The 22,318-nt window shown below is 37.1% G+C and overlaps 8 protein-coding genes and 1 non-coding gene across 9 annotated transcripts; 6 read left to right on the top strand and 3 right to left on the bottom strand.

The window, feature by feature from the left end:
- Positions 1–153: 153 nt before the first annotated feature.
- On the top strand, positions 154–1,497 carry C5L36_0D03990 (uncharacterized protein; the record flags this gene model as incomplete). The annotated part of the gene is made up of 1 exon (XM_029467284.1): positions 154–1,497. The coding sequence occupies one exon, from the start codon at positions 154–156 to the stop codon at positions 1,495–1,497; it is 1,344 nt and encodes a 447-aa protein (XP_029323144.1).
- A 161-nt stretch (positions 1,498–1,658) lies between these two features.
- C5L36_0D04000 (uncharacterized protein) lies at positions 1,659–2,714 on the bottom strand (the record flags this gene model as incomplete). Its single annotated transcript, XM_029467285.1, has 1 exon — positions 1,659–2,714. The coding sequence occupies one exon, from the start codon at positions 2,712–2,714 to the stop codon at positions 1,659–1,661; it is 1,056 nt and encodes a 351-aa protein (XP_029323145.1).
- Positions 2,715–3,244: 530 nt separating this feature from the next.
- Positions 3,245–4,063, top strand: C5L36_0D04005 (uncharacterized protein; the record flags this gene model as incomplete). The annotated part of the gene is made up of 1 exon (XM_029467286.1): positions 3,245–4,063. The coding sequence occupies one exon, from the start codon at positions 3,245–3,247 to the stop codon at positions 4,061–4,063; it is 819 nt and encodes a 272-aa protein (XP_029323146.1).
- Positions 4,064–4,514: 451 nt separating this feature from the next.
- Positions 4,515–7,694, top strand: C5L36_0D04010 (uncharacterized protein; the record flags this gene model as incomplete). The annotated part of the gene is made up of 1 exon (XM_029467287.1): positions 4,515–7,694. The coding sequence occupies one exon, from the start codon at positions 4,515–4,517 to the stop codon at positions 7,692–7,694; it is 3,180 nt and encodes a 1,059-aa protein (XP_029323147.1).
- Positions 7,695–9,151: 1,457 nt separating this feature from the next.
- On the bottom strand, positions 9,152–12,247 carry C5L36_0D04020 (uncharacterized protein; the record flags this gene model as incomplete). Its single annotated transcript, XM_029467288.1, has 1 exon — positions 9,152–12,247. The coding sequence occupies one exon, from the start codon at positions 12,245–12,247 to the stop codon at positions 9,152–9,154; it is 3,096 nt and encodes a 1,031-aa protein (XP_029323148.1).
- A 219-nt stretch (positions 12,248–12,466) lies between these two features.
- Positions 12,467–15,847, top strand: C5L36_0D04030 (uncharacterized protein; the record flags this gene model as incomplete). The annotated part of the gene is made up of 1 exon (XM_029467289.1): positions 12,467–15,847. The coding sequence occupies one exon, from the start codon at positions 12,467–12,469 to the stop codon at positions 15,845–15,847; it is 3,381 nt and encodes a 1,126-aa protein (XP_029323149.1).
- Positions 15,848–16,743: 896 nt separating this feature from the next.
- Positions 16,744–17,682, top strand: C5L36_0D04040 (uncharacterized protein; the record flags this gene model as incomplete). The annotated part of the gene is made up of 1 exon (XM_029467290.1): positions 16,744–17,682. One exon carries the CDS (start codon positions 16,744–16,746, stop codon positions 17,680–17,682), a length of 939 nt encoding a protein of 312 aa, XP_029323150.1.
- A 1,600-nt stretch (positions 17,683–19,282) lies between these two features.
- On the top strand, positions 19,283–19,356 carry C5L36_0Dtrna4N. The gene has a single exon. It is a non-coding gene; the product is annotated as a tRNA-Asn (tRNA).
- A 107-nt stretch (positions 19,357–19,463) lies between these two features.
- C5L36_0D04050 (uncharacterized protein) lies at positions 19,464–22,175 on the bottom strand (the record flags this gene model as incomplete). Its single annotated transcript, XM_029467291.1, has 1 exon — positions 19,464–22,175. The coding sequence occupies one exon, from the start codon at positions 22,173–22,175 to the stop codon at positions 19,464–19,466; it is 2,712 nt and encodes a 903-aa protein (XP_029323151.1).
- Between the last annotated feature and the right edge of the window lie 143 nt (positions 22,176–22,318).

The raw sequence follows: 22,318 nt of genomic DNA on the forward strand, positions 1-22,318 counted from the left end.
AAATATTCGCACGACATAGAGGAATAAAAAAAAAACAGTCTCAATCTGGAAGACCACCAATCTCTTCAATATTTGTCATTCCTAGACACGGTGGCGAATATAAAATCAAATTTATCTGTTATTCATCAACGAAGAGACCAAGACATCTACAAAATGAGTGAAGAAAACGATCCTCTTTTAGCTGCTTTGAATGATGATCAATCCAATGATCAAAACGAACAGACGCAGTCACAATCGCAAAGCAACGGTGAGACTCCTCGGCTAGATGCCGATGGAGACACCGAAATACCCAATGCAACCGTGGAAAATGTAGAAGATATAGATCCGGCTGAGAAGGAGAGACATGATGCATTGACTGCTTTGAAAAACAAGCTAATCGAACATTTACACTATGAGACCAAATTAAAGGAGATGCGTAAAAGCTTGATTGATTTAGATAAAGAATACAACAAAACTGAAGATGATATAAAGGCGTTACAATCTATTGGTCAAATAATTGGTGAAGTTTTGAAGCAATTAGATAATGATAGATATATTGTCAAAGCATCTTCAGGTCCTCGTTATATTGTTGGATGTCGTACAACCCTTAATAAAGAAAAGTTAGTTAAGGGTGTTAGGGTGTCATTGGATATGACTACATTGACAATAATGCGTATATTGCCACGTGAGGTAGATCCATCTGTTTATAACATGACAACTTTTGAACCTGGTGAGATTTCATTTACCGGTATTGGTGGTTTAAACGAACAGGTTAGAGAATTAAGAGAAGTTATTGAATTACCGTTGAAAAACCCTGAATTATTCCAAAGAGTCGGTATCAAGCAACCTAAGGGGGTGCTACTATATGGTCCTCCGGGTACTGGTAAGACTTTATTAGCAAAGGCAGCTGCTGCCACTATTGGTGCGAACTTCATATTCTCACCTGCAAGTGCTATTGTTGATAAATATATTGGTGAATCGGCCAGATTAGTGAGAGAAATGTTTAGCTATGCAAAGGAACACGAACCTTGTATTATTTTCATGGATGAAGTTGATGCTATTGGTGGTAGAAGATTTAGTGAAGGTACATCTGCTGATCGTGAAATTCAAAGGACTCTTATGGAATTGTTGAATCAAATGGATGGATTTGATTCTCTAGGACAGACCAAGATTATCATGGCAACCAATAGGCCAGATACTTTAGATCCAGCTTTGCTAAGACCGGGTAGATTAGATAGAAAAATTGAAATTCCATTGCCTAACGAAGCAGGTCGTTTGGAGATTTTCAAGATTCATATTGCCAAAGTCCAAAAACGAGGAGATATTGATTTTGAGCCATTAGTCAAGATGAGTGATGGTTTCAATGGTGCCGATATCAGAAATGTCATAACCGAAGCCGGATTTTTTGCAATCAGAGAGGATAGAGACTATATTATTCAGGGTGATTTGATGAAGGCAGTAAGAAAGATGGTCGAAAATAAAAAACTTGAAGGTAAACTGGATTACCAAAAGTTATAGTGATATTTGTGTGTAAAAATGTAAGCCATTTTTTTTTTCTTTAAAGGAAATGATACGGTAACGATGGATTTGGTTTACTTATATTCGTCTAACTTTATAGGAATTTAAGATGGAGGTTTATATACAGATACAAAAGACAATCGAATTATTGAGTTATACATCTAATTCTTTGTGATTCTTCTTGTTTTATATTTCGCAATAACATAAGACTTAATTTTGTTCATTTCTTGGTTTTCTCTTACCTTCTCATCGTACAACTTCTTTTGAGCTTCCTTAATAGCAACAGAAGGTTTGATATACGTTGGATCCATCTTGTTAATGTATTTAGCAAGGCGTTCATCATTCATATTGTTCAAATATTGTGCAACCTTGTCACCAACCAAATTAATAGTTTCAGGCGATGGGGAAGTTGGTAAAGATTCTCTAATCTGTTCTCTTTCAGCTCTGCCGGCTAACTTTGCTTCGCTCAAAATAGGAGAAGGTGGAACTAATCTCTTAACGTCGCTCTTCGTTAAGTACTGTTTGTTCCATTTATAAGGTCTCTTCATCAATGGATGTCTCATGGATTTAAGCAGATCGACTGGAGAATCTGAAAATACAATTGAATTAGGAAAGAAAGTTCTTTCCTCAACTAGCTCTTCACTTGTAGAATATTCACAGTCTTCAACAGGTTCTGGTCTTGGCCATGGAATAATGATGTTTTCATTATATTTGACTCTTCTGTATGGCATCATTTTCTTGTAATCTTCATCCCAATATTCACCTTTAAACACAAGCTTATCGGCAGCAATTTTCTTCTCGGTACCATCTTCATTGACTATAGTACCAACTACTTTCAAATCTTTAGGGTGAACAGGTAACGGGTAATCAATTATATGAGAAGTTTGGCCTGGTTGCCAAAATTCCTTTGGAACAACAACTCTCTTGGTTTCACTATGTTCAATAAATACACGATTCGTTTCATTTTGTAAGGCAACAACCTTTGAAGTAGAACCGGCATATTTACCCTTTGTAATCAAGACCGTGTCACCTGGCTGGACCCCCCATTGTTGAGGTTTGATATAACGTTGCTTCGAGTCAACTTGGCGAAATGGTGACCGAAAAGCAGGAAGTTGGGAACGTTCTTGCATCTGCTCAAACATCTTACGAATGTAGTGGGGGTAACGGCTAAGTTCCCTGCCATAACGCTTTGAGTTTGATTTAGCAAGGGATGACATAATTCTAACGGTCTCTTGTTTTTGAAGGAGAACTTGGCGATATCCTTCTCTTTGGTATGGCAGTTGACGTCCATTGAAAGTAACTGGAGGTTGATGTTTGATTTTTCATAAGCGAGAAAAAATGTGGAAAATAAGAAATGTTTAATTTAAAAAAAAAAAATATGAATATTAAAAAAATTAAATTCCGGTACCACGCATTTTGCCGTCGTATAACGACAGCATTATTAGTTGTGCAACTGTCATGTTTGCGGGACGTGCACATAAAGGCTCATCTCGGGGGAATTACAATTGGTGAGATTTCGGACCTAAAACGCATCTAATTAACTTTGGTGATTTCCCTGTGCAGCCCTTTTTTTTTATGCTTCCACGTTATCAGTTGTTTGTTGTTTATAAATCGCTGTTTTGCCTCATTTTATTCTTACGCCTTTCTTTTACTTGAGAAAACTTTTATTTGTTCTATTCTCGTTTACACCATTGCAAAGTTTCTAAAGAAAATATACTTTCACCAACATCCACTACAAAAACCAGACATGACGAGAAGCACCGGCACATTTGAACTGAAAACATATCGCCACATCTCCAACTACCCCTTTGTACAAGAATTTAGTGCCTTGTTAACAAGTATTACTATTTTAAACTCTTTACTGACTATCGTGAAAGGTTATATTAATTTGGCACTCCAAAATCTATCTAAATACCAAATATTCACAACATATGCGAACTCTTTGGATACCACCTTGGATAGCTGGTTGTCTTTTTTCGATCAGAAACTTCCATTTATGTCGAACTTTTCATTTGGTAAGCATTACCATGATCTTCAGCAATATTGTTACGAAGTGGTTGCATCTTTGAATTCTAGGTACTTGAGCCTAAGAAAGTCTTTGGAATCCGTGTTTGAGTCAAGTCTTAAAAAGCTTGAGCCAATTTTAAGGTTAACTAACAACTATTATGAAAGCATTTTGAATTTCATTTTACCAATGTCTCCAACAAGTAAGACTGAAGCCATTGTCGGTAAAATCACTGAGAGTTCAGAGATTGATAGAATGAAGAACTTATCTTTGGAAACATACAAGAGGTTGCAGTTGACTGCCTCTAATGTTTCCAAACTTCCAGTGCACGTATCTGATACATATAAGAAGGAATTAGAGAATGAGAAATCGGCTACCAAGGCTGTCACATCCACCACTAGAAAGTTGTCGAATGATGCTTATCAAACAATAAAGCCAACCATAGAAAAAGTTGTTAGTTTGACCAAGTCCACAACTGAAGAGGCAAAAAATCCAATTCTTGATTTTAGTGAAGAAGTGATTCACAATGCGGCAACGGCTACTGGGGTAGAAGTTCACTAGGTATGACAACCTTGGATTTGTCTTTGACTTTTGATACCCCTTAATTCTTGCCTGCTCTATCTAATTCCCTCTTTTGTCTGCCTCTCTGTTTTTATTTCCATATTTACCTGATGTGATTTGATTTGATTTGTTTGTTTGTTTGTTTGTTTGTTTTCTTCTAGTTCAGTTTCTTCTGGGTCAGTTTCTTCTAGTTCAGTTTCTTATTGTTATAGGTATATGTGCCCAAATCTCCATACTTTTATAAACAAAGACTTATATAACAATTATTCTTATCTAATTTAGCCATTGTGACGTCAGCCAAATTTTGAGCGCCATCGCGGGTCGGTGTATTAATAGAAGCCAACTGGTGTCAGTATAGTGGGGGAATCCCGATCTTGTTTTTTTTTTGAAGTGAATACATGGTCTACATCCAATAAACAAAAGAAGTCGCAGAATTAGTACACACAGCTGAATGGTGGGGGGATCTAATTTGGAGGAGATTATCGAAACTCTCTCCGATCCGTCTAGATTCAACTCGGAGAAGGAAATCAACAACAAAAAATTAAGGGAAAAAATTTTAGCTGAGATCAACCTATTAAGACAAGAAAACGAAAAATATAAAGAAACTATAAGAATCAAAACCTTACGTAATGAAGAATTCAGGCATTCTTTATCAGAGATCGGGTCCGTTATTACATCCGTTGCACTAGGTGACCTATCCAAACGGATCACAATAAAGGAGGATGAAAACGAGGAAACTATCGATGCCGATATTTTCAGGACAAAGAGAACAATCAATTTTATGGTTGATCAACTAGATAACTTCACAAACGGCGTGAACACTTTAGCCAACCAGGTTGCAAATGGTAAACTTGGTGGTACTGTAGCTTATAAGGATGCAAAAGGTGTGTGGAACGACCTAATCATTAATGTCAATGCAATGGCCAACAATTTGACAAATCAAGTTAGAGAGATTTCTATTGTTACAAGTGCCGTTGCAAATGGTGACTTATCCCAAAAAATTAAAGTTGAGGCACAAGGTGAAATCTTTACCCTACAAAATACAATCAATCGAATGGTTGATCAATTGAGAACGTTTGCATTTGAGGTTACCAGGGTGGCGAGAGAAACCGGTGTTGAAGGCAGATTAGGTGGCCAAGCTCAGATTCAAAATGTGTCCGGTATCTGGGAAGAGTTGACTGATAACGTCAATGCGATGGCTTTGAATCTAACGACTCAGGTTAGAAACATTGCCAATGTCACCACAGCTGTGGCAAATGGAGATTTGTCAACAAAGGTGACTGCAGATTGTAAAGGTGAAATTTTGGAATTAAAAACAACAATTAATGGTATGGTTGATAGATTAAGAACTTTTGTTGAGGAAGTTAGGACTTTAGCAACAGAAGTTGGTACAAAAGGTATCTTGGGTGGGCAGGCCAAAGTAACCGACGTTGAAGGTGCATGGAAAGACGTTACTCAGAAGGTTAACATTATGGCAAATAATTTAACAAGTCAGGTTCGGTCAATTGCAACAGTTACAACATCTGTGGCTCATGGAGATTTATCTAAGAAAATCACTGTTGAAGCACAAGGTGAAATTCTTGAATTGAAAAATACTATCAATAAGATGGTTGATTCGTTACAAGTTTTCGCTAAGGAAGTTACGAAGGTTGCCAAAGAGGTCGGTATTGATGGTAAGTTAGGTGTTCAAGCGGAAGTAAACGATGTTGACGGTTTGTGGAAGGAAATTACAACCAACGTCAACACTATGGCATCAAATTTAACTTCTCAAGTTAGAGCGTTTGCACAAATCACGGCTGCTGCAACTGACGGAGATTTTACAAGATTTATTACCGTCGAAGCGTCAGGTGAAATGGATGCGTTAAAGACAAAGATCAACCAAATGGTTTTAAATCTAAGAGAATCCATTCAAAGAAATACAGCCGCTAGAGAAGCTGCAGAATTAGCCAATAAAACTAAATCTGAATTTTTGGCAAACACGTCCCATGAAATCAGAACTCCAATGAATGGTATTATTGGTATGACACAATTAACTCTTGAAACTGAATTAACACAATACCAAAGAGAGATGTTGTCAATTGTTCATAACCTTGCAAACTCTTTACTAACTATCATTGATGATATTCTAGATATTTCCAAAATTGAGGCAAATAGGATGACAATTGAACAGATTGAATTCTCCTTAAGAACAACTATTTTTGGTGCATTGAAAACACTGAGTGTTAAATCTATCGAGAAGCAACTAGATTTGATCTACGAAGTTGATAGCCAGTGTCCTGATTTTCTAGTTGGAGATTCATTCAGATTGAAACAAGTTATCCTCAATTTGATTGGTAATGCAATCAAATTTACAAGCAAAGGTAAAATTATTGTATCGACGACTAAGAGAGAGGATGTCGGTGACAAGATAAAATTAGAGTTTTGTGTTTCGGATACTGGTATTGGTATTCCCAAAGATAAACTTGAACTAATTTTTCAAAACTTTTGCCAAGCTGATGGCTCAACAACTAGGAAATTTGGTGGTACAGGTTTAGGTTTATCTATTTCTAAACAATTAATTCACCTCATGGGTGGTGATATTTGGGTTACCTCGGAATATGGTAAAGGTTCAAATTTTTATTTCACAATCTTAGTATCCCCAGTTAATATTTCGCTTGAAAAACAACTTGAAACTCTAAGGCCGTATAGATCACAGAAGATCTTAATTGCCACCACTGACATACTTGAAAGTTATGTCCCGCAATTGGTTTCTGATTTGGAGAGCTTACTTTTGGAGCCGCATGTGTTGAAAATCGATGACTTCAACAGTGATTTGAAGTTTGCAGAAGAAGATTCATATGATACGATCATTATTGACAATTTGAAAACTGGATATAAATTAAGATTGTTGCCCCAAATTAAATATGTTCCACTAGTTTTATTGCATCCTCATCTACCGCAATTAAACATGAGAGTATGTTTGGACTTGGGCATATCATCTTATGGTAATATACCATGTTCGATATCAGATTTAGGATCTGTATTATTACCTGCTCTAGAGAGTAAAATCATACCACCTGATAATGACGGATCGGTCTCGTACAAGATTCTATTAGCAGAGGATAATCTAGTTAATCAAAAATTAGCCGTCAAGATTCTCGAAAAGCATGGTCATAAAGTCACTGTTGTTGAAAATGGGCAAGAAGCCGTCGATGCTGTCAAGACAGATACTTATGATGTTATTCTAATGGACGTGCAAATGCCTGTAATGGGAGGTTTCGAGGCAACCAGGCTAATCCGTGAATGGGAGAAGAAGAAGTATGCAGATGCAGCAATTTGTTTTAAATCGCCAATTATTGCTCTAACAGCACATGCGATGTTAGGTGATAGGGAGCGTTGTTTGAAATCCCAAATGGATGAGTATCTCTCTAAACCCTTAAAACCTGCGCTCTTGTTGCAAACCATATCCAAATGTATCCATAATATGAACCAGTTGAGGGAAATAAGCAGAATTGGCGAAGGTAGAGATGGTAATGCAGAATTCAAAAAGTTTATAAATCAGGAGTTGCTGAAAAGAGGTGGATCGGATAGTTTAGTCAAGACTGAACCGCGTTCAAATAGCAAAAGGTTGAAGTACAACGGAAAAGATTAATAGTTCAACAATATGAGATTCCGTATGAGCATCACACTTTCAAGATGGATGGAGAACACCTTGGGTAGTAAGTGTATAACATGCACAAATGTGTATGTATATATATGTATACATATATCTATGTATACATATATCTATGTAGATTTATTTATTTATGTGTTAATACTAATATGCGCGTGGGCCTTTGTTATTGCTCTTCCGTACATCATACCTGTCTATATACTAAAGAATAGATTCAGAATATGCAATATAAAGTAGCGAGAATGGATGGTCAACACAAGTGCGAAGGAGCAACTAAGGGAAAAGGCGTAGCAAAGCTAAAGGCAGATCTCCTTTAGACAATATGATCTGCAATGGGACACACGCATATTCGCTCATAGAGTAGCTATTTTAGTTTATCGTATTTCCAAGGCACTTTCCAGCATGGAAATGAGGGTAGAGGAGTCACTCCACATTGGCAACAATAACATCCCACAAGGGCTCTATTACAATCCCTTGTAAGCTTTTTATTTTTTATCGTTAGCCAGGCCCTTCAAATAAACGGTTCTCACCTAGAAACTTTAATATCTCCATTGGACACTGTAAACGTGTAAAAACACACCCTGTTTTACGAGGAATATTTGCATTCCCCTGGCGAGTAGAAAAAGAATTTCTCCAATATAATCGATTACATCGGGTAATATGGTAATATCGTCCTAGACGCATTAGCTGGAGAGTCACTTGTGTTTGGAACTGCCGGCTCTTGTTTCACCCATAACAGGCAATCATGACGCAAAGACGCAAACCAACATTGTTTCTGGAACAATCCCTGATATTCCGTATCCAATTCGGTGCTCGATTTGCGAGCCGTTTTGTCCATGAAAATTTTGTGCTACATGAGACAAATAAGCGTTTTATTTTTTATGGGGCACTAACGAAAACAATGGACAACTGCATGTCTTTAGCAAGCAATGTTCAAGGTATAAGGAAGACAGGTTGTGTGCAACTTTGCCCCACTGTTCTGCAACTTATTGTGACAATGTTTAGCGAGAATCCGCCTGCACGCCAGAGTTGCAGTTTCGGGTAATTCCAAGACAATCTTTTCCGTGTCCCCCAATAGTGGCCGGCACTGTATGTTATGGCACTCGCACACAACGTGTTCTCCACAGGGAATGCCCGGCCAGGCTTTGGATTATGCAGAATGGTCTTTCCCACCAAATCCACTGACGTCTTCTATGCAAAACACACGGTGTGTCCCTGAGTCCTGAAAATTTGTGCGCATGTCCGCACGCTGGCGCCGCCTCTCTCTCCGAGACGCACAGAATTCTGCATATCTATAGGTGTGCAGCCCTAACAAAGTGTTTCTCGTGATATTACTTGGCGGTAGGCGCTATCCTCCAGTTTGAAACGAGGTATAAAAACCTAATTTACTGTTGGATGTCTATTGAATTACACACGTTGCATTACAGTAAATCACGCTATGAAAGGTCAAATCCGGCATTGCTAGTGATGGCATAAAGAAGTTTCCTTCGTAGTTGGTCTTTGTCTTTATAATTGGGGAGTTTCAAGAGGTTCACACAAGTAGATGCTGTTGGAAGCCTATTGGTGTCTGCACCGGCATTGAATATCCCAAAATGTGGATCAAGCTCTTTGAAGCCTAATAACGGTTGTTTCGAGGAGGAGGTGACGTATTTGATAAATTTGGATCGGTTTTCATGATTAAACTCGTGCAATATCTCAAACAAATCCTTGATTGTTTGGTCTTCTTCTGTGTAACCCCCTCCGTAAACAACATTCCTTCTCAAATCTTCAATGTCGATTTCATCATCACCAGATATTAGGGTTTGTAGTTCTATGGGGTTGAATAAGAGTAGCCAATGAGGTCTTATTACTTGGAATAGTCCATCCACAAACGACTTCATCTCGAGTTTGTTTTGCTTAGATAGTTTGAAGCTTGCTAACATTCTAGCAAATTGCATTTTGTTGCCATTCGTCACTTCAACTACTGATCCATCTTTATTTCTCAATAAGGGAATACTAACATGATAGTTTTTCCCATTAATATCATAAAACTCGTCGTCAACTGAAAATTGGATACCCATACTTTTGAACTTGGATTCCTCTGTTTGTTTTAGAATATAATTGACACTTTGATATAAAGCTTCGTCAATATTCTTTAACTCATCAAGAGATACAGAATAACCGATAAAATCTACTTTATCACCAACTAAATTTCTGAAATATTGACCTCCCATTTTAGCACATGTAATTAAAAAGAATGATGTAAAGGAAACGTCAAGTAATATATTGCTATACAAACATTTCCCAATAACCATACCCAAGAAATGACACATGTGCAAATATTCTTCGTTACTGCATGCATATGGCACTTTGCTGTGCTGTTCTCTTTCGTAGTATAGTTTGAAATAAAACTCCGGATTGAAATATAAATGGTAATCAGTGCCTATCCTGAAAAACTCTAAACCTCTGTTAGCCTGGCGGTTACTCTCAGAAGGAGTCATTGCGCATGATACAACACTCGTCAAGAGTTCCTTTGTTAGTCCTCCTCCATCAATACCCGCTTCCGCTTCTCCAAAATGGTTGATGAATTGAACTGCAAAAGGCCGTTTGAAGTCTTTTCCCCTGGTTTTCCCATAATACTTGTATGCGTCAAACAAGATATTATCCCTTGAAATAACCCCCTCAATTTTTGTGGGGAACCATGAATTGATGTCATTATCCCTTTTATCATACTCAATAAATGCATGGAAAATCTCTGCTCTTTTCTCAAATGGTATCATGTACGGTGCATATGTGAGTAGGTACAATGAATCAATCACCTTCTTTGGTGGGGAAGATTTAAGAAAACTAAGAAGATGTGGTTCCCTTAGATAATCATTCTCTTCGTTATTTTCTTGTTCGCCTTCATCATACTCCAACAAGGACTGATGCAATTGATCAATTATTGGAACAATATTGACCACTGAATTAATATCAAGATCAAATTTCGATAATATCCAAAAGCTACCTTTATTGTTATAGCTTTTAGAGTTATAATCGCTTGTGAATTTCAACTTTAAGTCTTTCATGTAAAGTCCGTGAAGTAATGTTAGTAGCTTTTTGAAAGACGACAAAAAGAACTTTCTACTTTGATTTTCAATCTTAACATCTCTATATTTGAGTAGGATTTCACTAACAAACACTTTCAAAAAGTTGGTGTAGGCTAAAAATTGCTCCTTTGAAATCACTAATAAACTGAAAAAATTCTCATTAGTTGAAAAAGTTAGGAGATTAAGTAAATATTCTTGAAATATCAACATAGCATTCCACCATTTATTATATTCCTGAACTTTAATGAACTTTTGCAGCTCTGCAAAATTCAGAAAGTCATTCGCCAATTTGGAAACCGACAATCGGTTGAAGCATTCACTAATTAAAAAACTATTTTTGTCTCTAAGAATCCAGTTCAAGTCAACACGCAATTTGAGAGTATTACTTCTGTCGTTCTTAATTAACGAACTAAAATGCAACAAAGATGAAATATAATCCAAAAGTATATCATTACTAGGTTGAAGACGTTGAAACTTATCAAACTCCGCTGTTTCGTACAATAACTTGAGGGATTCGAAATCACGATTGGGTATAACTAACGTGCTCTTGTAGTCGACAGCCATTTCCTCTTCTGATTGTACCAATATAGGATAGTCCACTAAATCAAGCAAAAATGCAACATTTCGGAAAAAGTACGGATATATTGCTTCTTTACTTATCACCAACTCAGGATATGTGTGAATTGACTCTGACAATCTTACAACTAAAGTAATAGCCGATGTTTGATCAAGTGTTTTAAAACATTGCTCCGAATCAGGATTTTTCAAAATGTACATGAGAAACTTGTCGTACTCAATATTCCATTTATTCTTCGATGAGTCTGCTAGTGGATCAATAAATTTGTATGTAAGCGTTTCAATCGAGCTGGTATATGGTAAATGTTCAGAAAACTTCATTATGTAATACAAAGCCTGCTTAAGTTCCCCAATGTATGCTTTTAGCAAGCATTTCGCAAATTGTTGAGCTAGTGAGCAGTGAAGTTCAAACTTCGGCAATTTCTCAAAAATCACATCCATCACTTTTAATATACTCAACGATAATACGGGGCTGGAAGATGGATCACCCAGTTTTGTAAATGTCAAAGCTAATGTTTCTATCAGTTTTTCTAAGTCGTGTTCACTTAACCCGCTAACTATGCTTTCAATTATCCTCAGTTGTTCGATTGACCTGTTCTTATCTTGTTCCTTGACCACATAGGGGAAAAAAAATACAAATGATCCAATAGAACCATCAGTACCCCACGATTCGGATAATGCTCCTCTGGTTCTCTTTAAATCCAGATATCTTCTGCATGCAGATTGAATGAAAACTGCCGATTGCATTTCCGTCCGTTGTCGTTCTCTCCTTTCACGTTCTAATTGAGCAGTTTTTAGGAATATTGATTTATTCTTAGTCGTTAGAGACCTACCTCCAAGATTTATGTTCCTTTTCCGTCCAGTCGTACCTGTAAAATTGAAGCTCATTGTCTATATTTGTATTTCTATACGTTTGAAGCTAGAATGTAGAATCTAAAAAATCATAACCTATTTGAAACGGCAGTGAATAATGATCAATATGATTAGATACAACTTCATGTTTCGCTTACGCCACAAGTGAACAATACAACCAGAAAGTGAAAACGTGGCGCATTTTCAAAACGCGTATCAACGTTTTCTTAGAAATCTTTTCATTCCAATTTCAAGATGGAGACACGACTTAATGAGCTGAATTACCGGCCAAGGCAAAGTAGAAGCTCAAAAAAAAAGGGAAAGAAACCATACAGTTTTTACAATATGGGTACCAAGAGAGAACACGATAATGAGCTGGAGGTTGACATTTATGAACTGGAAAATTCCAAAAAGCAGTTGACCCCAGATGTTGCTACTAAGGAAGGATTTATTGTCCCCATCAAGAATCCAGATATTACCACACAAACTATCCACAAGAAGTTGAACAGCAATGAAACAGATGCTGAGCCCTCAACTTTTGAAAAGGAGCTTTTGACAATGACTCAAAATGCAACTAATGATCCAAGTACTAGATCACCCATGCAAGTTTGGACAAGACCTGATCTAGAACATAATTTTGATCCAACAACTCATGAAATTATATTCCAGCAACTAGACGCCGAAGAGACAAGTATTTACGTTGACGGTAAGGAGGAGGGTTGTGTCAGATTTTTTGGTATCACTGATACTGGTCATTCTGTGCTATGTAATGTTTTAGGATTCCGTCATTACTTTTATGTGCCTGCACCGCGTGGATTCCCATCAGAATTTCAGGAATTTACGAAGTACTTGCAAAATCAGTATTCTGGTATGATTGAAGATGTTAAAATTGAAATGAAGGAAAGTATATGGGAATACCATGGAGGACAAAAAATCCCTTTTTTGAAAATTATACTCACTAACCCTAGATTTGCAGGAAAGGTTCGTACAGGTTTTGAGAGGGGTGAAGTTCAATTCCGTGAACTATTCAATCCCACAGGTACAATCTCTTTTGATAATCTACAATATTTGCTAAGGATGATGGTTGATTGTAAAATCACGGGTATGAGTTGGTTATCGTGCCCGGCTAACAGATATACGGTGATTCAACCAAACGAAAAAGTTTCAACATGTCAATTGGAAGTCAGTATAAATTATGAAGATTTAATTAGTCACAAACCGGAGGGCAAGTATTTGTCGATGGCTCCTTTGAGAGTTTTGTCATTTGACATTGAATGTGCAGGTAGAAAAGGTATATTCCCAGAACCTGAGATTGATAGTGTCATTCAAATTGCTAATGTTGTAAGCAAGGTTGGTGATAGCATCCCATTTATTAGAAATGTCTTTACGGTTAAAAGCTGCTCTCCAATTGTTGGGTCAGAGGTCTTTAGTTATGAGGATGAGGGCGAAATGCTGATGAAATGGAGAGACTTCATAGTTAAATGTGATCCTGATGTTATTATTGGCTACAATATTGTCAACTTTGATTTGCCTTATTTGATTAATAGGGCAAAGGCTCTGAAGCTAGACAAGTTCCCATACTTTGGAAGGTTATTCAATTCGAAACAAGAAATTAAGGATTCTGTTTTCAGTTCTAGAGCGTATGGTACAAGAGAATCTAAAGTTATTAATACCGAAGGTAGGATGCAGTTGGATTTATTACAATTTATTCAAAGAGAATTCAAGCTTAGATCATATACACTGAATGCGGTTTCTTCTCATTTCTTGGGTGAGCAAAAGGAGGATGTCCACCATTCTATTATCACAATATTACAAGAAGGTGACTCTGAAACACGAAGAAGATTGGCAGTTTATTGCTTGAAAGATGCTTTTTTGCCACTGAGATTAATGGAAAAATTGATGTGTTTAGTCAACTACACGGAAATGGCTAGAGTTACGGGTGTTCCCTTTTCGTTCTTGTTGAGCAGAGGACAACAGATCAAAGTTATATCACAACTATTTAGAAAATGCCTTGACCTAGATATTGTTATACCAAACATGAAGACAGAAAATGTTAATGAAGAATATGAAGGTGCAACTGTTATCGAGCCAGTTAGGGGGTATTATGATGTGCCTATTGCAACATTAGATTTTGCATCCTTGTATCCATCTATCATGATGGCACATAACCTATGTTATACAACATTGCTAAATAAGAAAACAATTGAAAGATTGGGCCTCAAGGAAGGTGATGATTATACTAAAACACCAAGTGGTGAGTATTTCATCAAAAGCCACCATCGTAAAGGGATTTTACCAATTATTCTTGAAGAACTATTGGGGGCAAGAAAACAGGCCAAAAGGGATTTGAAGAATGAAACTGATGAATTCAAAAAGCAAGTTTTGAATGGTAGACAATTGGCTCTAAAAATTTCTGCTAATTCTGTTTATGGGTTTACTGGTGCAAATATTGGTAAATTACCATGTTTACAAATTTCGTCAAGTGTTACGGCATTTGGTAGGGAAATGATTGAAGCCACGAAAAATGCTGTTCAAGAGAAATATAGTATCAAAAATGGATATAAGTATGATGCCAAGGTCATCTATGGTGATACAGATTCTGTTATGGTAAAGTTTGGATTTCCTGATATAGAGACATGTATGAAATTTGGAGAGGAAGCGGCAGAATATGTTTCCAAGTTATTCATTGATCCTATCAAGCTAGAATTTGAGAAGGTGTATTTCCCCTATTTATTGATCAATAAGAAGAGGTATGCCGGATTGTACTGGACCAATCCTAATAAGTTTGATAAAATGGATACAAAGGGTATCGAAACGGTTAGAAGAGATAACTGTAGGTTGGTTCAAAATGTCATCACGAGGGTCCTAGAATTGATACTAGAAGATAGAAATGTTGAAGAAGCTGAAGAGTATGTCAAAAGAACCATTGCTGATTTGTTGCAAAATAAGGTAGATTTATCTCAACTTGTTATATCGAAACAGTTGAGTAGGCAAGACTATGCAAACAAACAACCGCATGTCGAATTAGCAGAAAGAATGAGAAAGAGAGATGCAGGTAGTGCACCGAACGTTGGAGATAGAGTGGCGTATGTGATTATCAAAACTGCTGCCGGTGATAAAAATTACGAGAAGTCGGAGGATCCCCTGTACGTCTTAGATCATGGATTGCCTATTGATACCAAGTACTATCTGGATAATCAACTTAGTAAGCCACTAACTAGAATTTTCGAGCCTATTTTAGGAGATAAGAGAACAAGGGAGTTACTACATGGGTCACATACAAGAATCGTCAAGGTTGGAGGAGGTGCAAAGGGTGGAGGGCTATTGATGAAATTTGCAAAGAAATCCAATTCTTGTAAAGGATGCAAGGCCAACATTCCTGACAATGAAACATTGTGCAAGAACTGTAAGAGTCGGAGTGGTGAGATTTACGGTGCAGCGTTGGCCAAAATGAACGTTATGGAAGAGCGATTCAGCAAGCTATGGACTGAATGTCAAAGATGCCAGGGTTCACTCTATCAGGAGGTGCTCTGTGAGAACAAGGACTGTCCAATCTTCTACATGCGGACCAAGGCGCAAAAGGACGTCCTCCATCAAAGTGAGGAACTCCAAAAGTGGGACAGTTCAAGCTGGTAGTAGAAGATCAAAGTGCATCTTTGACTTGTTTCGGATATAGTTTCGGGGATAATGGCGGAAACGAGCCAACAGTTATCTCCGTGGCCCGGTTTCTTCGTTTTTTTCCTTTTTTTTTCTCTGTTTACAGGACATGCGGAAATAAGCGCTCGGCACTTTAAGTCTCTCTTTTTTTTTTCCAGCCCCCCCCCCCCCGCTTCCATGGCCCCATTTCCTAATTGCTCGCGCGGAAGGTTATGGATGACAAATATAGGACAAGCGAAAAAACGGAAGCTGACCATAATGAGTACAATATTCAGGTCGGTCCGAGAACAAATTCGGATATGGAGGGAATGGATAGAAATGGATTTGAGAGATTGGCAACGCAACGTTAAGTGAAACAAAAGAAAAGAGAAGTACAAAGGAGATAACATTTAACTAGAGAGGAGCGGGAAGAAGCACAAGGGTTAACAATTAGTCATACCATATAGGTTCTGCATTCATATAAATTCATGGGCCCCTCCCACCAGTCTCTGCTTTTCGTGTTTATATAATGTAAGATGTAGAATAATAGTTGGAAATGTAGTACATATCCGTACCTATTATTCAGCAAATACCGCCATACTCGGATATTTGACTTCTCGTTCGATCCAGTGCCGAAATCCAGCATTTTCCACGTTTCTGGAAAAACCCTCATACTGGAAACACAAATACAAACAGCTATCTACCCGAAATCTATATCCGAGATCCCATTTCTAGTTGGATATATATCTCAAGTCTGTTTTCCATCGGTCATATCCTCTTCTATTTGGCTTTCCAACCCTTACTGCTTAAATACTCTCTTCATAACTCTCCTGCTTTTCCAAAACGACGCCCCGAATACCGGTTCTGTCTTCATCATATAGACCAAATATTGGATAATGTTAAGTGTCTATCCGACTATGAGTTATCCCTCTACTAAAATAGCTCAAGCTTATTTGCTCGCAAGTAAAGTCAAGGCTAAATTATCTCAAGAAGCCGTCAAATCAGACATTAATTTGCATCGTTTGGTATGCCAGGCCAATCTGTTGGATAACCTTATAGATGATTTGAACAGATACGACAAAACCCCAGATCCTTATAGCTCTTCACATAAGGTATCCTACGAGTCAATCAACACGGAGTCGGATCCGTATTCGCTGTTGGATGTAATGAACGACAAGCAGAATTTCAAAAGTGGTGCTATCAGCGATGAAGATGGTCTAAAGTATGAGATAGTTTATACCTCGGATGATTCTGACAGTGATGAAAGTGATGATGATGAAGGTGGTGATGATGTTTTTTACCATGATGGTGAAGACGAAGCTATTACTGATAGCAGTCATTTAGGCCAAACCGAGGTTGATATTTGCTCGGCCCTAGACAATCTAAACATTAAAGCGAAACCTGGATCCCCCATCTATCAAATTGAAAACAGATGCTTTTCTAATAGCATTAATCGAACAGACGACACAACTGTCGAATATACTCTAGCATCTTCTGATTCTGAAGATGATTCAGATTACTCTTCGGACTCAGAAGGCGACACTTATGAGATGAATAGCATGTATGCCTTGACCAGAGAACACTCCCAAGATGTTCATTTTCCTCAATTTACAGAAGTAACTACAGAAGTCGAGAATCGCTCAGAAGAAAATGAGAATTGTACAGAGACTGATAGTTCCTCGGACGAAGACCTTTCATCTTTGTCCAATTGCTCTTCAGTAGCCTCCTTTGATAATTTCGAATATATCGAAAACTCCGATTTGAAAACGTTGTCTGATCTCAAACTCTCTGTGTTCTCTTCACCTCAAGTTGATTCTACCGATGAATTCGTATAACGGTTACTGCATTGTTCTTCCTTATATTCCATGATTGATAAAGGTGGCTTTATTAAATCGCTTTCCTCGCATAGCTAATATCCAGAAAATAAAAATATCTCAAAATGTCTTATACACTATCTTATGGTCCCAATTTTTTTAACGTCTTTTATGTCCCTTTTTATATATAACGAATATTATTAATTACTAATAGTTAATAGAAATACAAAAGAAACTTTAGCTTGCTGTTTTGAAGGCATGCCTTTGGAAAAGAAAGTTTAATACACTTCGAATGAGGGTTTATACTTCATCCTTATCGAAATAAATACCAAATACATCCCCAAAAACCCTGACATTAACATGGTTCCCAAACCTTTCTGGTGTAATACTATGGAGCCAAGGAACAATTAAGAAAGTAATACTTTCTATTACTAGTTGTGCCATTGGTATATGCAAAGAAACGTACAAAAAAAATCATATGAATTATATATTCTTTGCTATTTTATATTGATCGGCAATTTTGATCCTTAGATTTTACGTCTTAAAAATTACCCCCAAAAAGGTAGTTGCTGCTCTCAAATTGAATCTTTTCTTTTTTTCATCCCTAACTTTATAGATAATAAAACCCAGTAAATTTGTACCCAGCGAAAGATGTTTATAAAGCAAACGATAAGCTACAAAGGGAAGGATATGTAGACACGAAAACAATTGCAATTGTAGATCAGATTTGATCATGATGAATAAACGAATTTTAAATGTACTAGTCTAGCTCTGGTCTGTGTAAAGCTTCAGCTCGAAGATTATACCTTATTGATCTGATAGTAATATTAAATACATCAAAATCAATTGTAAACAAAGAAAGATGTAGTCGTTTTTTTGACCAGAATGCCGTCAAAGTGCTATAAGGAAGTAAGATGACACTAGTTTCAAAAAAATATCAACATTCGAGCTCTAGAAGAGGTCTCAGATATTTCAGTGTTTTCTCATAGGCTACCAATTAGCAAAATTCTGGGGTTTTCAGAAGAACCTTGACATGAACAATAAATTTTGAAAGATGGAATGATTGCAGTAAAACGATGTGCTGAGAAAGGTGATCAGAACATCAGCCAATCAAACAACAAGCACCCTTGTCAATCCCAACGAAGCTAATTAGACGAAATTAAGAGATAGATCAAAATGAAGATGTAGCTATTTATTAGTTCTGATATTTTTATTTGCTTCTCAAATCTTAACAAGTTAGGCCTACCTATGTGTATCTGATTTAGTATATAGCTGGTATTATTATCAATATCGGGTTATTCCTATTGTGCTTAGCTTGTTTTTATACGTTATTTCATGCAAGCTCTGTTAATAATAGCCCAATATCTTTAATATGGACATTCAAAGTAGAATTAATTCGTGCTAACACGATTTAGTAGCTGTTGATCGGTTTATGTTTCCATGATTACATAATCTTCTATTCAATATAGTGGTTATTTGATTTACGAATATTTCTTTTTGGCATAAGATACCTTGTAACATTTTATTAAAAAAATAGTTTCGGCCTGATTTATTTCAATAGATCACATGATGCTTATAATCTAATAAGACAAATAAGTATAAACTTTTTCCATCAAAAGGTGACTGGATGGCCAAGTTGGTTAAGGCGTGCGACTGTTAATCGCAAGATCGTGAGTTCAACCCTCACTCTGGTCGACTTCTATTTTTGTGTCTTGTTTTAGTTTTTATCATTGCTATATTTTTTTTTTATTTTGATTTTTGTTATCAATTAGAACTGCAACGGCGCTAAACAAGTTTAATAACTACAATACATAACTAAATAAAACCGCCTTCCTCTTGGTAACGCTGTCTTTACCATGAAGTTTCAAAAGTTCTTTATTTTCGGGATCAACTCTAAGTAATTCATCATCTCTTTCTGTCCAGAAACCAGAAACATTATTCATGACCAATTCCCCTGTTTCCAAGTAATGTATAATAGCCTGAATAAATGTGCCTAACATACCGCAAGAACAATCAAACCAGTAGTTAAGCCAGAGCATCGAAATACCTGTATTATCACTAATATCCTTGAATAATTCATATGGTGTGTTTCCATCACCAAAATTTCGGAAACATTCATGAATGTTAGTAATCATTGTTTCTAGATCTATTTCGGAACGTTGTTTTAAAGGTTCGGGATCAATTTCCATCAATTGTCTGAAGTCCATCAAACCATCGTCAGCCTTAACATTAACCAATTCTGCATCATTACCAACAGAGTTGGTATCTGTTTCGTTTTCTTCATCTCTGCTTTCATCCCTACTAGTTTCAGCAACCCTACTGAGAGAGACTACAGATTTTTTCTTCAGGCTCTCTTCGTCGTTTTCTATACCACTTGTATCCATTCCAATGTCGTATTGCTTCATTTCATCTACAGTAGCATGTGCAAATAAGTTAGCATTATCATCATCAGCATCCTCTCTTGAACTTCCATGGACTTCATTGGTATCTTCATTTTCTTCCCCGTCATTAGTCCTGGTCGAAGGTTTCTCTTTGGGCAGATTCTCATCACCTGCTGTTCCATTTTGTTGAAATGACACTTTAGCTAACTCTTTCAGAGCACCTACAGCTGCAGACTCGTCATTATTAGTCAATGGATCAGCCAATACGCTCGTATTAGGCTTCTCAAGGATCTTCGCATCTTCAATTTTTGAACCAAGATTACTTTGTCCACTGTCCTTAAGGTGATAACTAGTGTGCTCACCTTTTGGAGTGTTTTTATTGGTACCAAGTTTTATTCTTTTGGAAGGCTTTATGTTAGCGGTAGATGGACGTTTTGTCTCATTATCAAAGACATCCACTTTATAGTCTTTACGGTCCGTCCTTGAGCTCATGTTTTTCATTGGCTCTGGCGATATGTTTTTCTTCAGGCAATCTTCATAATATTCTATATACCTTCTTATTCCAAACTTTGCAGCAAATTTCCTATATCTATCTCTCCATGACATTGCAGAATGTCTTGGATTTCTCTCGTTTAGCTCTTGAAAAACAGCTTCTGGAATCTGCGAAATTTCGTGTTTTTTCTTTCCATACAGAACCAAATCACCTTTTTTATAAGCCAGTATATGCTTGCATAATTGGTAGTCCTCCTCAGAGGTATACTGTGATTTAATCAATGATGGAATCTCAGTTACTTCAATCGGTGCATTAGTTTTTGGATCAATTTTGGGTTTCCCGCTCACAGGATCAATTTCATATACGTAATCCAATTGTGGTGCTAATACCTTACGATACCTATATCTTATAGAGTTACCAGTATGGTCTGATAATGGAGCCAACTGTGATATTCTAGCAAAAAAAGTATGCGTCGACCTCAAATGCGGATTTCTTCTAACCAAATCTAAGATAAACTCATCTTCTTCCGGAGTAAACTTTTTCGATTTTCTTTTCGGTTGTGGGTTTGGGTTTTTGATAATCCTTCTTTTGTTTTTTAAATCCGTGGTAGGCTCGTCAAATGATGTCTCCGATTCTATAGCAGATTCTTTCGGTAAAGGAAATTCACCAACATTAATCTTCAACAATTTGGAACCGGATTCCTTAACTGGTGTTGCAGGTGATGCAGATGATGCAGGTGCTGTAGGCGCCAATAATGGCGATGTATCTTTTGCTTCTATTGTAGGCTCCACAGCTGTCGCTTCAATGAGATCGGATTTGTTAACCTTGTATTTTGTTATATCTTTCAGGCTTTTATGAATATAGGAATCATAGATAAACTGATATGAAAATTGATTGGATATGTTAAGAGGGCCTTTAAAATTCGGAGGGGCTAACGTAATGGAAGATGGAGTCGAAGAATCAACGAGTTTACCGCCCATTTGAAGAATCATTGACTTAATGTTGGTATTGTCAGGGGAATCATAAGGTATATAAAAAACTTTCCCCTTGAATATCCGCTCCTGATTATGCGCAGTTAGCTTCTGATCAACATTATCGGACACACTTATGTTATCATGATTGGAATTTATGTTGGTATCTATCTCCGCTAATTCCACATCAATGTTACCACTTTCATTCATATTGTTCGCAGTTGCGGCAGCTTGAGCAAAGGAAACAACTGCAGCGGCAGCCTCCTGAACTACTGTTTCTGATAAATTATCAATACCCATATTCTCCAGGTTCCTTAATTCGTCATCTATATTAGTTGAATCCAGAAGATTATCGACAGTTGAATTTTGCGGATTACTTTCATTATCTTTATGAAATGAATGATGTAATTCACTTTGTAATTGATTTTGCAACTGTGATTTTATCTGATTTTGGAATTGGGTTTCAATGTTATTGTCCTCTGCATTTGTATCATCATCGGCAAGTTTGCCTTTCGATTGCTTCGCAATGGTAGAGCGGATATGGGAATTTTCAACGTTTACGTTTTCATGGTTACTTTTCTTTCTCAATGGTTCTTTAGTTGCTGACCCAGATTGGGTTGCTTGTGAAACCTTGGTATCTTTTGCGGGGATTTGATCTTTCAACACCATTCCAACAGAAAAATCCTCTTCTTTAAAGCACGCTATTTTCTTTTATCAAATACGATAAGGATGCCCAATGTGGAAACCCGGGTTCCGCTAATGTACAAACACACAGCTGGTGTTGTGGTGTTGTACTCTCGAAAACATGTGCA

Source organism: Pichia kudriavzevii, chromosome 4 (genome assembly GCF_003054445.1).
Source record: "Pichia kudriavzevii chromosome 4, complete sequence".
NCBI lineage: Eukaryota > Fungi > Ascomycota > Pichiomycetes > Pichiales > Pichiaceae > Pichia > Pichia kudriavzevii.